At 32.9% G+C, this 14,143-nt stretch overlaps 1 protein-coding gene across 1 annotated transcript in view; it reads left to right on the forward strand.

The window, feature by feature from the left end:
- The window catches only part of MAGE, a 47,498-nt gene extending 40,570 nt beyond the window's left edge, over nt 1-6,928 (forward strand). Inside the window, exon 9 of the mRNA XM_067262434.1 lies at nt 6,762-6,928. Coding sequence (XP_067118535.1) covers nt 6,762-6,842 — 81 coding nt within the window. The 3' untranslated portion in view covers nt 6,843-6,928. The remainder of the gene's footprint in view (nt 1-6,761) is intronic.
- Nucleotides 6,929-14,143: the final 7,215 nt, after the last annotated feature.

Consider the following 14,143-nt stretch of genomic DNA (forward strand, 5'->3'; position numbering starts at 1 on the left):
GTTGGGTTTAGTGGGTTATACTTGATTGACACCGGTGGCTGTGTACTATGCCAGACCAAAGTTAAGGCATAGTAACCAAAACAAAACTAAAATAAAATAAGTGTGTCAGTGTCAGTGTCTGTATTCAGGAATTTCCTAACAATGTGGCATGTATTCAATATAGTAGCTTTCTGTAGTGTGATGTATGTTTCTATTCAATTGTAATGTTCCCAGGCTTTTGTGTAGTGTGTGTGGTATCACACCTGTACGGGAGAGAACAACGGGTACAACTAGCATTTTATCCATCCTCCACAGATGCCTTATTTCCTGGGCAAGTTCTGCGTACTTGCTGACTTTTTCAGTGCATGTATTTTCTATATTGTGAGTGTTTGGAATGGCTATGTGATTTTATTGTGTTTGTCAATGAGTCTGATGTCTGGTCTGTTGTGGTAAATTGTTTTATCTGTGATTTATTATTATTATTATGTCCTTTATGAGTTTATACTAAACAAGAATAATTATGGTGACACAAGGTTTTCTTTAAATAATTAGCTTTGAATTTATTATCAATGCATTACACTTGTTTTCTCTTGTTTTTCAAAATAACTTTATTCCTAACTAAAGGTATCCTTCATTGCTAATTACCAGTCTTAAAAATGATCCAGACTCATTTAAATCGATTACAGTGGGTGATCAGTTAACGAACAAATCGGATAACGAACACTTTCAAGAAAAATTTTTGTGTTCAGGCAATGAATACCTCCCAGAATAAACACGAGAAGAAGCGACGTAAAATAATGAATACCAATTGGTCTTCCCTTGTCTTCAGGCAACAATTTGAAACTTTTCAGAGCACGGGAGATGTTGACATTGACATTCAACCCGGTATATAGTATTCCTTTGAACTTTGAAATTCTCCATTGTAATTCCAGCCTTTTATTTTTCTGACAGAAACAATTCTTTTTTAGTATTTGCAAGACTGTAGGGTGGGCGCTCGGTCAGTTTTTATTTTCAAAAAGTGAGAGTATAATAGGAAAGGTAGAGAGTGGGCAGAAGATGTCTGATGTTGCTGGGCAGTATGGCTTGAACAGGTCTACAGTAGGCTGCAGTTCAATCTTATCTAAGAAAGGTACTTTATAATCAAGAAGACTCAAGCAACTAAAGAAGTAACAAAAATCACATCTTAGAAATAAAGAACATTGAAGAGCTCATAATGGAACCTGAAACGGATCTGACAACAGAAGAACGCCAAGAACTCTTGAATGAAGAACACCAAGAAACTCAGCGAAATATGTTTTCTTCTGAAAAAGAGGATGCCGATACCTACTATTAGAGATCTTTTGAAGAAGTGGGAGGATGTCAGATCAACGGTCTTAGAATGGCATCCAAACCAGGGTGAGGTTAATAGGCTTGAGGATCTCTACAATTACGATACTATTAATTACTTCTGAAAAATCCTGAAGAGAGAAAAGCAATTGATATTAGACATTCTTTAACACCCACAAATGGAAAAAACATGACTAATAAAAATGCAAGATTGTATTTATATGCATTTTTATTATTACATGTAAATAAACCTAGTAAGAAAGTATATATTTTTATTTTTTGGGGTCTCCAGAATGAATTAATCAAATTCCCATAAAAACTTGTGGTAAATCAATAATTGGTTAACAAACAATTCGGATAGCGAACAAAGTCTTGGAACTGATTATGTTCATTAACCAATCACCCACAGTACTACTACTACTACAGCAATGCTAACTAAAACTTTTTGACTCTTGTATTCTTTAACACATATATTCTATTACCACCTACAGTTTTGAAACATCTAGAGTTTAAATCAGTGGTTCTCAATCTTTTTGAAGCCAGGGAACACTAAACTTTGACATTTTTTTCCACAGACCACTTACAATACATCAGTTTGAAGCAGGAGTGGCAAACCTTTTTAAAATCAGGCACACTCAGTCTAGTAGATGATGACATTGGCATTTGCTGATTACTTTCCCATACAAAAATTATTTTACATTGTATTGCTTTTTCTTTTGCAACAATTTTTAATTGTATATTTGATTTTTTCGTGGAACACTTGAAGTGGCTTTATGGAGCGCCTGTGTTCCGCTGACCACGGTTTGAGAACCACAGGCTTAAACAACCTGCTTTTTCGTTTATTTGGATATAAAACAGAACCATTTTGATTAACTCCCCAAGCATTTTCTTCAAAATTTTAAGTTCTGAGTTTGGTCTTGATTTCATGGCTAAATAACTATTTTTTGTTTCATATCTTTTGCATTAAAGTTAGAATTTTTTCTTTTAGTGATTTTGCTCTCCTCTGCAATATTTAAAAAGGCTCAATCCTTAGTGCTCTGTTTTTATGTTAATAATTGTTTTACACTCTGCAGGATAAAGAACAAAGTTGTGTTACTTGTTAGAAGATTAGCCTGGCAGAACTATCTGAAGCCATTGCCTATTAAGTTCTTCTACTTTATTATGTTCTTCACACATAAACAAACTTTTAATTAAGTTAAATATATAATTTTACAACACTGAACAAAAAAGGAAACATTAAACTTAATACCAAACATTTGAACAGAATTTTCAAATTCAAATACATCTCTTTAAATTTGGCATTTCTAGGCAATGCCTTTTGACTATTTTAAAACGACAAAAATATTATAATCTAATATATATATATATATATATATATATATATTACAATTGACACTTACACACAAAAATACCTTATTTACTTACTCCAGCAACATTTAATAAAAATTATGAACATTTTTGGTTGCATTGAAAGACCTTCCTCAGGTAAAAAAAGTCATTTCACAGAGAAAACATTTAAAAACAGATAAATGTTCCTCACAGAATATGATGCAATTTGAAATTTACATTATAAATTAAATGACACAACGCATAAAGTTAAGGATTTATGAATTAAGGGTACATAAAATTCATTCTATATACCCTTAATTCATAAGCCTACCAGACATTTGTTTAACTTCAGTTCCTATATTATTTTCAGTATTTTTGTTTTTATTTAAAAGTTTTGTTAACACTGATTTATTTCTCATCTATAAAGTTGTTAATGTTTTTTTATCATTTATTTTATTGTGTAATTTTTGAAGCATATCAAAGCATGACATATTTTATCTTGCAATTTTCAAATTATGCAATAAGCCTGTGAGACATCCATTTTCCTAAGTTTTTTTAAATTTTTTATTTTTATTTTAAAATTTATATTAATCCATTGTATTTATTATATGTAAACCTTATGTGTTGTGTCATTTTAATTTATAATGTAAATTTCAAATCACATCATATTCTGTGTGGAACTTTTCTCTGTTTTATAAATATTCTTTCTGTGGAATGACTTTTTCGTTGGAATCAACGATCATGATGTTTTGTAGATGTTCTTCTGACGTAATAAAAGGTTGGTGGCGTTGTTGACCCCTTGGGGAAGGTGACCTCATTTCACTCTCCCCCTTTCCAGCGCTGACCTTCCGTGAGTCAAGACGGTGTGTAATCTTTGTGCACTCTTTGTTCCTTTGTTACATAACCGGTTACGCTAGTCCAACTGCCTTTTTACCAATCTTTCCGATAAGTGCCAAGTCTAACATTTTTTACCTGAGGAGGGCCTCTCAATGCAACCAAAAATGTTCATAATTTCTATTAAATGTTGCAGGAGTAAGTATGTAAGTGTATCCAGCATATTGATAAAATCATATACAATATATGATATTTATTATATATATGTAAAAAGTCAAAAATCATATATGCAATAATATAAGCCATTGATCGCACTGTTTATAGGTATGTCTCGGTATGCCTAAAATGCCCACTATGGATGCCCTAGTGATGATTTTAAATTAACAATAAATTATTTTTATTTGTAATACGAATTTATTATTGATATAAATTTATTATTTATATCACGGAATGATACTGCTGCTGCTAGACCTTCCCATGGAGGGAGAGGGTTTTTTTTTTTTTTTTAACTCTTTCCGCCCTGTGGGCACTAAGAGGGCATCTTTTAGTAGGCCCATTATGGGTTCGGCCAGGCCCACAATGGGGCGACCGGGTGGTGAGGGACGGGGCCCGACATATCCGAACGGACCACCCCCCAAAAAATTCCTGGGGATTATTCGATCCCGGGTCCCCCAGAGCGGTAGGCTGCCACCTTTACCGCTCGGCCATCCGGCCGTCTGAGGGAGAGGGTTAAGGTTTACCCTCTCCCTGTCGGGGGGTAAACCTTAACCCCCCGTGGGGAGGGAAATAAATTCTCTTCCCCAAGGGGAGGGGAATTCCCTACTGAAAGGGTAAAAAATTCTCCATTGATTATTTATACCACAGAATTACACTGCTGCTGCTAGAAATCCCACTAGGGGCAGCCCGGGTTACTAGTATATGCAAGGTCTGTATAAGAAGGTCAGGACATGCTTGACGTACTTCTTGAGCCACCATTTTGGGGTATTTTGAGTCGCATGTTTTAAGCAAACTTGTATGAGCAGTCAGTTTTATACGACATTAATTAAACTAAAATTGCTTAAATCCAGTGATTTCCAGTCAAAAATATAATAATAATTTCGGATGATTACGCAACCTTAATTTTATGTAATGTTTCGATCAAATAGTTTAAAAGAAACAATCATCCATATTATTTGCTGTTGTGAGTGAAACTAATTAAATAGGTGCTAAAACTGATGCAATTACATATATAAGCACTTCGTAAAATAATGCAATAACATAAAAGAAAATTTAAAGTATGATAAAAAATATACAATGAAGTTATCCAAAATTTTATTTTAAAACATTTACCAATACAATATTAATGCATTAAAAAATAAATACTGGACTAACGTGTAATTAATGAACATTTTTGGCTTTACAAAGGGCTTAAACGTCATATTTTCCTAATTACATATGATCTAATTAAAAAGGATAATAGTAAACACAATTTAATGATTTTTTTAACAGAGCTTATCTGAGACATAACTTCTTTCTCTGTAAACACAAATATAATAAAACACTATTTTTGGAGGTCAGCAGAAGTACACATAAATGAGCTTTTGCTTCCATACGGTTTTTTTACATTCAAAGTACTGTTCATATCTCTGGCAAAAATATGTAATCTCACTGACAGAAAAGTTGAGATTAACAAATCCTTGATATTGTGTTGACAAGAATTTTGTATCACATGAGTTACCAACCTTGAAGTGAGTTGTAACAGATTTTCCTTTAAATTGTCTTTGTTTAGGAATGAATTAATACGCTTTCTAAATGTTTTTTCACTTTCCCAAACAATGTTGAATGCAATATCTGTTGGATGAACCAAATTACCTTTACTTAGAGTAGTGGTCCATTCATGAGGTAATGTTATAGAAGGCTCTACGGTACTAATAGATTAAATGCAATTATTACAAGTAATTATTTTTGATTCTCTTACAAGCTTGTGAATTACCCATTTTGCTTTTCTCTGTTTATCTGCAGGAAATGTAAACAATCAAAAGTCGGTAGACTAACTTTTACAATTGGGTGCCACACAATAACCCATTGTTTAACGTTTTGAGTACGTATATACGTAATAATATTAGACTCACACAGGAACCACATGTAGTGAGCTCTATTGATAAGTCCCAAAATGGCTGCTGCCGCATAGAATCACGGGAGTGTGTCCAGACCCTATACAGACCTTGAGTATATGTATATTACTTAGCTTGAAATTGTCATGACACTTTTTCTATTACAGAAGGGGAAAATAGAAATGGCAAACAATGGACAATATAATGTTTGACAAATGCTATGCAAAAATGTGGACACACAGTCTTTCTCAATAGCTGCACTTTAGTTTTGTTCTTCATCCTGCACAGAGTATAATAGTATATATTCCAGTTTCAAATTCAAAAGCTTAGAGTATTGTTTTTTCTATAGACTTATCATACAGAAAACATTAGAGAAAATTATTAATCTAATTAATAATTATTCTATACAAATGGATATAAATATTGTAGTTGAGATCCTGAAAAACTGAACTGAGTTGTTAATGCATGTAAAGCAGTTTTAATGGGCTTTTCTTCTTTTTGAAATCCTGCTCATTCAGACTTGTTTTTATTGAAAACTGTTGTTTTCTTTAGGTTCTCTCAATCTCTGATTAGGGGTAATCTATGATTCTAAACTCATATTTCATTTACATATTGAAAAAATTATTAAGGGTTTCCAATACACTATGACATGCTATGGCACAATGAATTGCCATAGCATGTCAATTTCTTTGAAGCAGGTTTTACAAACTTCATTTCTTTTTTTACTAATTTTCAGTCTTTGATTGATTATCATCTTCTGCCTGGTTGTCTTCTGTTTTGTACCTGAAAACTAATAAAGCTAATAAATAATGAACTTAAGAGAGGTTTTCATACTTTTTAATAAACTTGTTAATTTGATTTTCACTAATTCTGCCAACATGACCTGGACTAGACTAGAGTTTTCTAATTTACATTTTTCACATTTTGATCAAATTTTATATTTTAATTTTTTTATTGTTTTATTTTCTGTCTGTGTTAGTCTTCATGTTCCTGGCAATAATACTTATAAGAAATTATGCTTTTCTATTCAAAAGTGTTGATTGTACTAAATCAACTTAACTTATTGTTTTACCCATGCAGTGTTCTCAAGGACATTTTTATTTTGCTCATTTTAAAATGTAAGAGTTATTGAATTCCAATCAAATGATGTGTAATCATATTAATATATTAAAGTATTAAACAGTTTCTTTTATTTTTCAGATATTTAATAATGATATGAAAGTTGAACAGTGGACATCTCAATATCAAGATATGCTACATTCTGAAGAAATGCAAAAATAAACTAATTAGTTTAATCATTTATGAATTTTATATAAATATTTTATATATACCATAATATAAAATAAAAATTAAAATCAAACTTTAAATGTCAATTTTTCTAATTTTGAAATCATTAGAACAAAAATATTATTTTTGTATTGAAATTTTTGTTGCAGAATGAGCCAGTCTTGTCAATACCATTCCATACAAGATATTTTTGATTGCCAGTTTTTCTAACTCCTTAAGAAATGGTAGCTAAGTCTTATTACTGTTTTGGAAAAACAAATTTTCATAAATATGAGCCAAAAAATGACATTATATACAGAAAAAAATGAAAAAACATCCAAGTTATTTCTTAATAAGATTTAATAAGGCTGTATCACTGAAAAAAATTTAACAATAGGAGAAAAAGCTTTTTAAAACTGGTTCAATCAAAGATATAGATATTGCTCAGGAAGACAATCAATAAGAACGTTTTCCAGATTCCAAAGAGAATAAAGGAATTTTTTTTTTGTTCTGTACTTAAAGACGTTTTGTTTACTTTGATACTGATGGGAAATAAGTGAGTTCACATATTTTTTTTTATCTTTGGTTCTATAGAGTCAATGAATAAGGAATGAAGATCAATTATCCATAATTTATCAGGTTTTCTAATATAAATCTGTAACTTAAAATAATTTGTAATATATGGTGACAGTGGCAGTCTTAGGGGTGGCAGCAGGGCAATCGCCCAGGGCCTCGCGTAACAATCCGAGTAGAAAGTTTTATCCTTAGCTATTAGTTATAACAATAAAATAAATTTGATTAATTCATAGTACAGTATATATTAATATTAATAAGTGCCTAAATAAACTTTATCATTTAGATTTATTCATTCTCACATTCAAATAAAAGTAAGATTAACGATATCAAAATTAATTAATTTATCAGTGAATAATAATAATTTTTGTAATTTGACTGTAAAACATATTTGAAAAATTTATTATTATTTGAATCTCTCGTCTTGCGCATTAGAAAACCTACTTGAACGCGCGGTTTTGTTACTTTCGTGATTCGTGTTTACGATTTACGCTCCGGGAATCCCCGTGTTTCATTTCGTTTGACAACTCTTGTCACCTGACTTATTCTGCTAGCAGCTGTATGCGTTACTTAATCGTTTGTATGGCACATATCTTTCAGTAGGTAAATAAACATTAAATGATATTAAGTTTTAGTGAATCTTACATTATCAACAGTACTTATAGAAAAAGAGTGAATTGTTAAAAGAAACAGTGTAAAACTGCTTGTAAATTATTTCTGAATTACTTTTATGTGCGAATCAAGATTTATGAAATGAGTTCGCGTGATCGTGATGCCGGTAGAAAATTTGAGTCTGGTAGTTCAAAAAGGAAACGAGCTATCAAAAGAAAGCGGGTAGAAGAAAATCTACGTGGGTCTTTATATAAATATTTAAAAAGTGATGGTCAAGAAATCTCTAAAAACCCTTCATTGACTGAAAGTGACACATTATTGCACTGTGATCCTAACCCAGCTGAAATTATTCCTTCAACATCGTCATGGGTGCCACTCTCACCTAATAACAATAGCGAGGACGATAAGCCAACAACATCATTGTCTCCTAAGTTCACAAATGATTTGTGAATACTCCTGGCACTAATGCAAAAAATTTCTTCCAGCTTTTGGACTGTAATGTGTCATTCCTCCCAAATCGTTTTCATCAACTCGCTGCATCATGGCTGCCGAGACAGCTGTGGTGGGACGATCGCTTCCCACAAAACTGCGTAGATCTGCCATTCCTCTTGTGTTTTGCCCAATGACTGACAGTGCTTTAGTTGACAGCTGCAGTACCATAAACATTACACAAACATTAGAAACATTATGAATGTTTCTAACAGTTTCTCCAAACCCCAAATTTCAATTGGAAAAATTTACGCATAAAAAGGGCGATTTCCACCGATTCAGGGAGTTCTTGGTTGATTTCCTATAGTGCTCGATTCCAGAAAGTCATTGTCTGCTGCTTCACCGCATCATCGAACTCCGTCTCCTTTATTACCACAACAACAAGAAGAAAATCAACGAGACTTTTCCCAATCCTACAATCCAAGTATTTTATTTGGATTGATGTAAACTCTGGCGGTAAGATAGGTCTTTTAGAACCTCCTCTGTTACTTGATGTGGTTCGAGGACCACGTCTTTGTATTTTATTTTATTCCTATTAAATTCTGTTTTGTTTTAATTTAAAATGGTCTCGTTCTTAATTTCAAATATCAGCCAAAGTCGTAAGGCAGACCAAGATCCCTCCCTCTCGAAAAAGTACGACATTATTTTTTAGCGTGCCCAACGCTCTAATTAGGCTGGTGTCAGGAAAAATCTATGGGAAGATCATAAAAACTTCTTGTTCCCCAAATTAAATATTACTACAATCCCATCCAGTGACATTGTGGGAAAATCTTTCGGGTCTGACGCCAAATACGAGAGATACCTCTCTCTTAACCCTGGATTTTCACAACTACAAACCGAAACGAAAAACTATTACAGTTCCGTCAAGTATGAAAAACCTTGCAATGTTAAAAAACGATTCATTATAAATCATATTGCCCAATAGATGTTAAAAGAAATGCCTTCCTAATGAAACTGAGAAAAATATTAACAAGTACCTCGTTGTCAGAAGATATCATATTAGAAGAAACACAATTATTTATAAAATATTTATTGAATGGATATCCAAGGAAAATTTTAAGTAATTGGTATAATAATTATATGTATAATAGATACAAAGTTAAAAATGAAAAAATAAATTGCCGATAAAAAAATTTGCTCGATGATTCGCTGCATCTTGACTCTCGACATGAGCACTAAACACACTTTCACTTTAGGTGCGATCTATACACTGCAAAGCTGAGTTGGGTCTCGTAGCGTGACATCCCCACCACCGATCCCGTCCATATAAACTGTCCTCTACCCCTTTGCATTGGCAGGAAAAAATCAGTCCGGATACTTACTGGACAAACTCTGTATATTCAATAATTCTCTGAGAAGTATGAATAAGCATAATTTATTCATTAATATAGAGAAAATACTTTGCTTATTCATTAATTGTTTTTTAATTTATAAAAAATGCCTGGTTAATATTTTATCATTATAAATTAATTAACTTAAAATAAATTGATAATTCAGTTTCCTGATATTTTATATATATATTCTTTGTCTTTTTTATACAGAGCATTCGTTATTCATATCTTTTTTTTTACTTGCCGACTTTTAAGATCTCTGGGTACTTATAATTTTCTAATAATGATTGAGAGAAATGAATCCCTGATTGGTAAGTTGGTATGTAATTTTTCAAGCCCCGATTATTTTGATATGTTATTTCCAGTGTATAATCAATGCTGATTTCATTTCTGTAAATGAAGAATAAACGTTTTAGCAAATAGTTTTTTTAAAAAAGAAAACTGTTATAATGTATTTACAGGAGATAACTGTGTTCTTACTATTTTTAAGTTAATATGTCTGTATCAAAGAATTATTATTTATTTAATGGTTTTGTAGAAATCATTTATAGATAGTTATTTGATTAATGTTATTGCTTGACTGTATAAATTTGTGTTATTAAATTGAAAAAATGTTTAAAATACAAGTATACGTAAGTTAACAATAAGCTGCAGACTTCGAGTGAATATCAATGGCACCGAACAATATTTCAAAGTACCATTCACTCCCGTGGAGAGGCTCCACTTTCGGGGGAAAATGCAACAATTTTCTTGTTAATGGTTGGGACTGGACCGAACCAATTTGGGAATGTAACCCTTCAATTAGACTTCTTGGGTCCATGAACGTAAATGGTATACCAGTTAAATAAATATCAGTATTATAAATAATATTTTCAATATAATAATAATTATTTAACTAACTTTTCCTATTACAATATCAACTTTACTCGTTAAGTTTCTGTCACAATGATATTACATCGTGATCCACGACGTATTTTCTCGGTCAAATCTTTATGCTTATTTCCTACGTTTACGTTAAAACTCCGTAAATTTGGTAAATATATTAATGTAAATTCATTGATTAAGACACCAAACAACATTCTTACTTTTTTAAAACGAATATTGCATTTAATTATCGTAAACGTTCTGATAGATTTTACAAGTTAAGCCACTCTACAACTGAACCTTAACATTTTTCAACTTTTAATTTAAGTTTGTACAGCAGGTAATTTAATATTTTTTTAGATTAACGAAAGCGAATCTTAAAAATTCTTTGATATTGAACTAAATTTTATAAAAAGAAAACCGTATCAAATTTTATAAATAACGTTACGTCATTGGCCGAACGTCATTCACGACAATAATTATACAACAAAGAGCTTTTTCGGTAATTGTTAACGAATCAACAATTCAAATTCCATTGTTCTTCGTTTGAATCAAGACGCCATTTTCGAAGAAAAAGCCGAGAAATTACAAAATGATGAAGGGAGGAGGAAAATACGGAAACAGGTATTTTAATATAAGAAACGTGACATTCAAACAAAGAACAATGGAACAATAATTGTTTATTCGTATGTATGTGTGATAATGTATATATATTCCTATATACATAAGTAAATGTAAATATTTAAATATAAAATATTACTATCAAATATAAATATAATTGGTAATTAGATTAGAATTGAGTAGAATAAAAAATAAAAATTTGAATTACCCTCATATATACAATTAAATTATTTCACATTAGAAATAAGTCATTTAATTAATATAATATTCATATATATATATATATATTATATATATATATATAATATATATATACGTATATTCTATTTATTAATATTTAAATTAAATACGCATTATACCTTTAAATTTAGTAAAAAATAAACTGTTAACCTATTATTTATTTACAGCTATAGGTACAAGCAGTGCCGTAACTAGGGCGGTGCCAGCGGTGCCCAGGCACAGGGCGTAGATCCTGGGGAAGGAGTAGAAATGACCTGGCCCAAGTTTTATGTCATAGTTTTGGGGCGTAGTTACAGAAGCTCGCACCGGGTGCATAAAAGACTAGTTACGACGCTGATTACAAGGCTTATCACAAATAAGCATTCATAATAAGCACAGCGGCCTTCGTCGATGCTAGCCAGCCATCTTTCTATATACAGTACATCAGCTCGTGCATCACGTGCTGGGCGCAGTGGCGTAGCGTAGTGGGGGCGGCAGGGGCGGCCCGCCCCGGGCGGCACTTATAGGGGGCGGCAAAATTTCACAATAAATAATAATATCTTGTAAAAATACCTAAATAAGGGGGCGGCGAAATTTTTCTCCGCCCCGGGCGGCTGACACTCACGCTACGCCACTGGCTGGGTGCCTTTCAACTTGTGCACTAGCACGTGCGTGCCGGTCTGTGTTCTACAAAATACAGTAATTGAAAATATATACTAGACAATTATCATTACGTATTTCAATATACAATATATTTTTAATTATTTTATTCGTTGCTATTTTTATCTCGAATTGATAAATCTGGATTGAAAATCTCTTTTACTTAATAGAATTGTTTGAAAAATATAAAAAGTAAAATTTAGCAATAGGATCGATATCTATATAATCGATTATATAAGCATAATTCTAAAAAAATTTGGAAAAATTATCCGAGTATACGAGGTGTGTTCAAATGTATCGAATCTTTGTTTTTCCCGTGTAAACCAATGACGCGCAGGAAGCCTCCTTCGGTGGAGATGTGGAGGGGACAGTCATGTGCAGTCCTAAATTTTTTTCCCGCCCGCAGGAAGCGTCAGTCGCTGGCAGTCGGCCTATGAGTGAGGACGTGTAGTGAGCGCTCGTCGGATTCCAGTAGGTTGGAAAATGATTGAACAACATGAGCAGCGATATTGCATCAAATTTTGCCAAAAGCTTGGCGATACCCAAGCGGTAACCATTCGCAAGATTCAACAGGCTTCTGGGGACGACGTTCCCGAAACATTCGACATGACATCCCCTAGACAAAAAAAAGCGCGGCAGTCCGCAGCAATGTCAAGGTCATGTTGACAGATTTTTTCGACTCCCGTGGGATGGTGCATCACGAGTACGCACCACAAGGCCAAACCATCACAAAGGAGTACTACCAAGGAGGTCCTTCGTCGTCTTTGTGATGCTGTGCGACGCAAACGACCGGATCTGTGGTCAACCAAAACTTGGCAGCTCCATCATGATAACGCACTGGCTCATTCTGCGCATCTGATTCGTCGCCAAACATAACATTCCTGTGGTTCGTCACGCTCCGTGTGACTTTTGGCTATTTCCCAAGCTGAAAATGACGCTAAAAGGAATCCAATTTCAGTCAAGAGAAGACATCATGCGGAATGCGACGGACCGGTTGATGGCCATTCCAAAAGAGGCGTTCCAGCAGTGTTTCCAGAAATGCCAGGAGCGCTGGGAGAAGTGTATAAATTACCAAGGAGACTACTTTGAAGGGGATTAGGGTTTTGTACTTCAAAATCAATAAATGAATTTTTGCTGACCAAAGGTTTGATACTTTTTGAACACACGTCGTAACTCAATTTACACCGATTTCGAGGACAAATTATGACAAGATTAAATTAAAACATTTAACAAATAAGATATTTATATATACTTTTCCTAGTAAATCCATATGCATTTCGCCAGTTAGGCTTCTTCAGTGGATACTGACATCAAGTTATAAGTGCTTTTATAGTTGACGAAGATGTCCCAACATGCATCGACACTCGTGCCGGTATTCAAATTTATGTTATTTACATAATTCCTAATACTGTAGTGTTCTTTTATCCGACGTTTAACAAGATTCATAGTAAGTATAGTCGTGTAGTCAGTGGATGGGTGTCGTTTGTACTATGCCCAGATTTCGTTATTTTGGTATAGTACAAACGACAGTGGCGTATGTATGTATAGTTCTGTAGTGAGTGAATGGTCGTTCTTTGTACTATGCCCAGATTTCGGATTTATTAGGAAAAGTATAAATATTTTTTTTTTTTTTTTGTTAGCTGTTTTGATTTAATGCTGTTATAATTCGTCCTCGAAATCGGTGTAGATTCAGTTATCTTAGAATAACTGTTGTAAAATTTTTTAAACTTTTAGAATTATTCTTATATAATCGAGTTTTTTAGAATTATTTGACTTAAAAATTGTGTGTTTTGTCATCGATTTCAGGTTACTGAATTAATCGAATAGCAACGAATATCCAGTTTTATTCCCCGATTGTTATTCTGTCGAGCAATGGGGTTCAGTTTCTGGAAAACAAAAAACTACCACAAACTGGGTGTCGCCTTGACGTGGCTTTGTGGCTTAACG

The sequence above is a fragment of the Centruroides vittatus genome, unplaced genomic scaffold (genome assembly GCF_030686945.1).
Source record: "Centruroides vittatus isolate TY-2023 unplaced genomic scaffold, ASM3068694v2 contig_1476, whole genome shotgun sequence".
Classification (NCBI taxonomy): Eukaryota; Metazoa; Arthropoda; class Arachnida; order Scorpiones; family Buthidae; genus Centruroides; species Centruroides vittatus.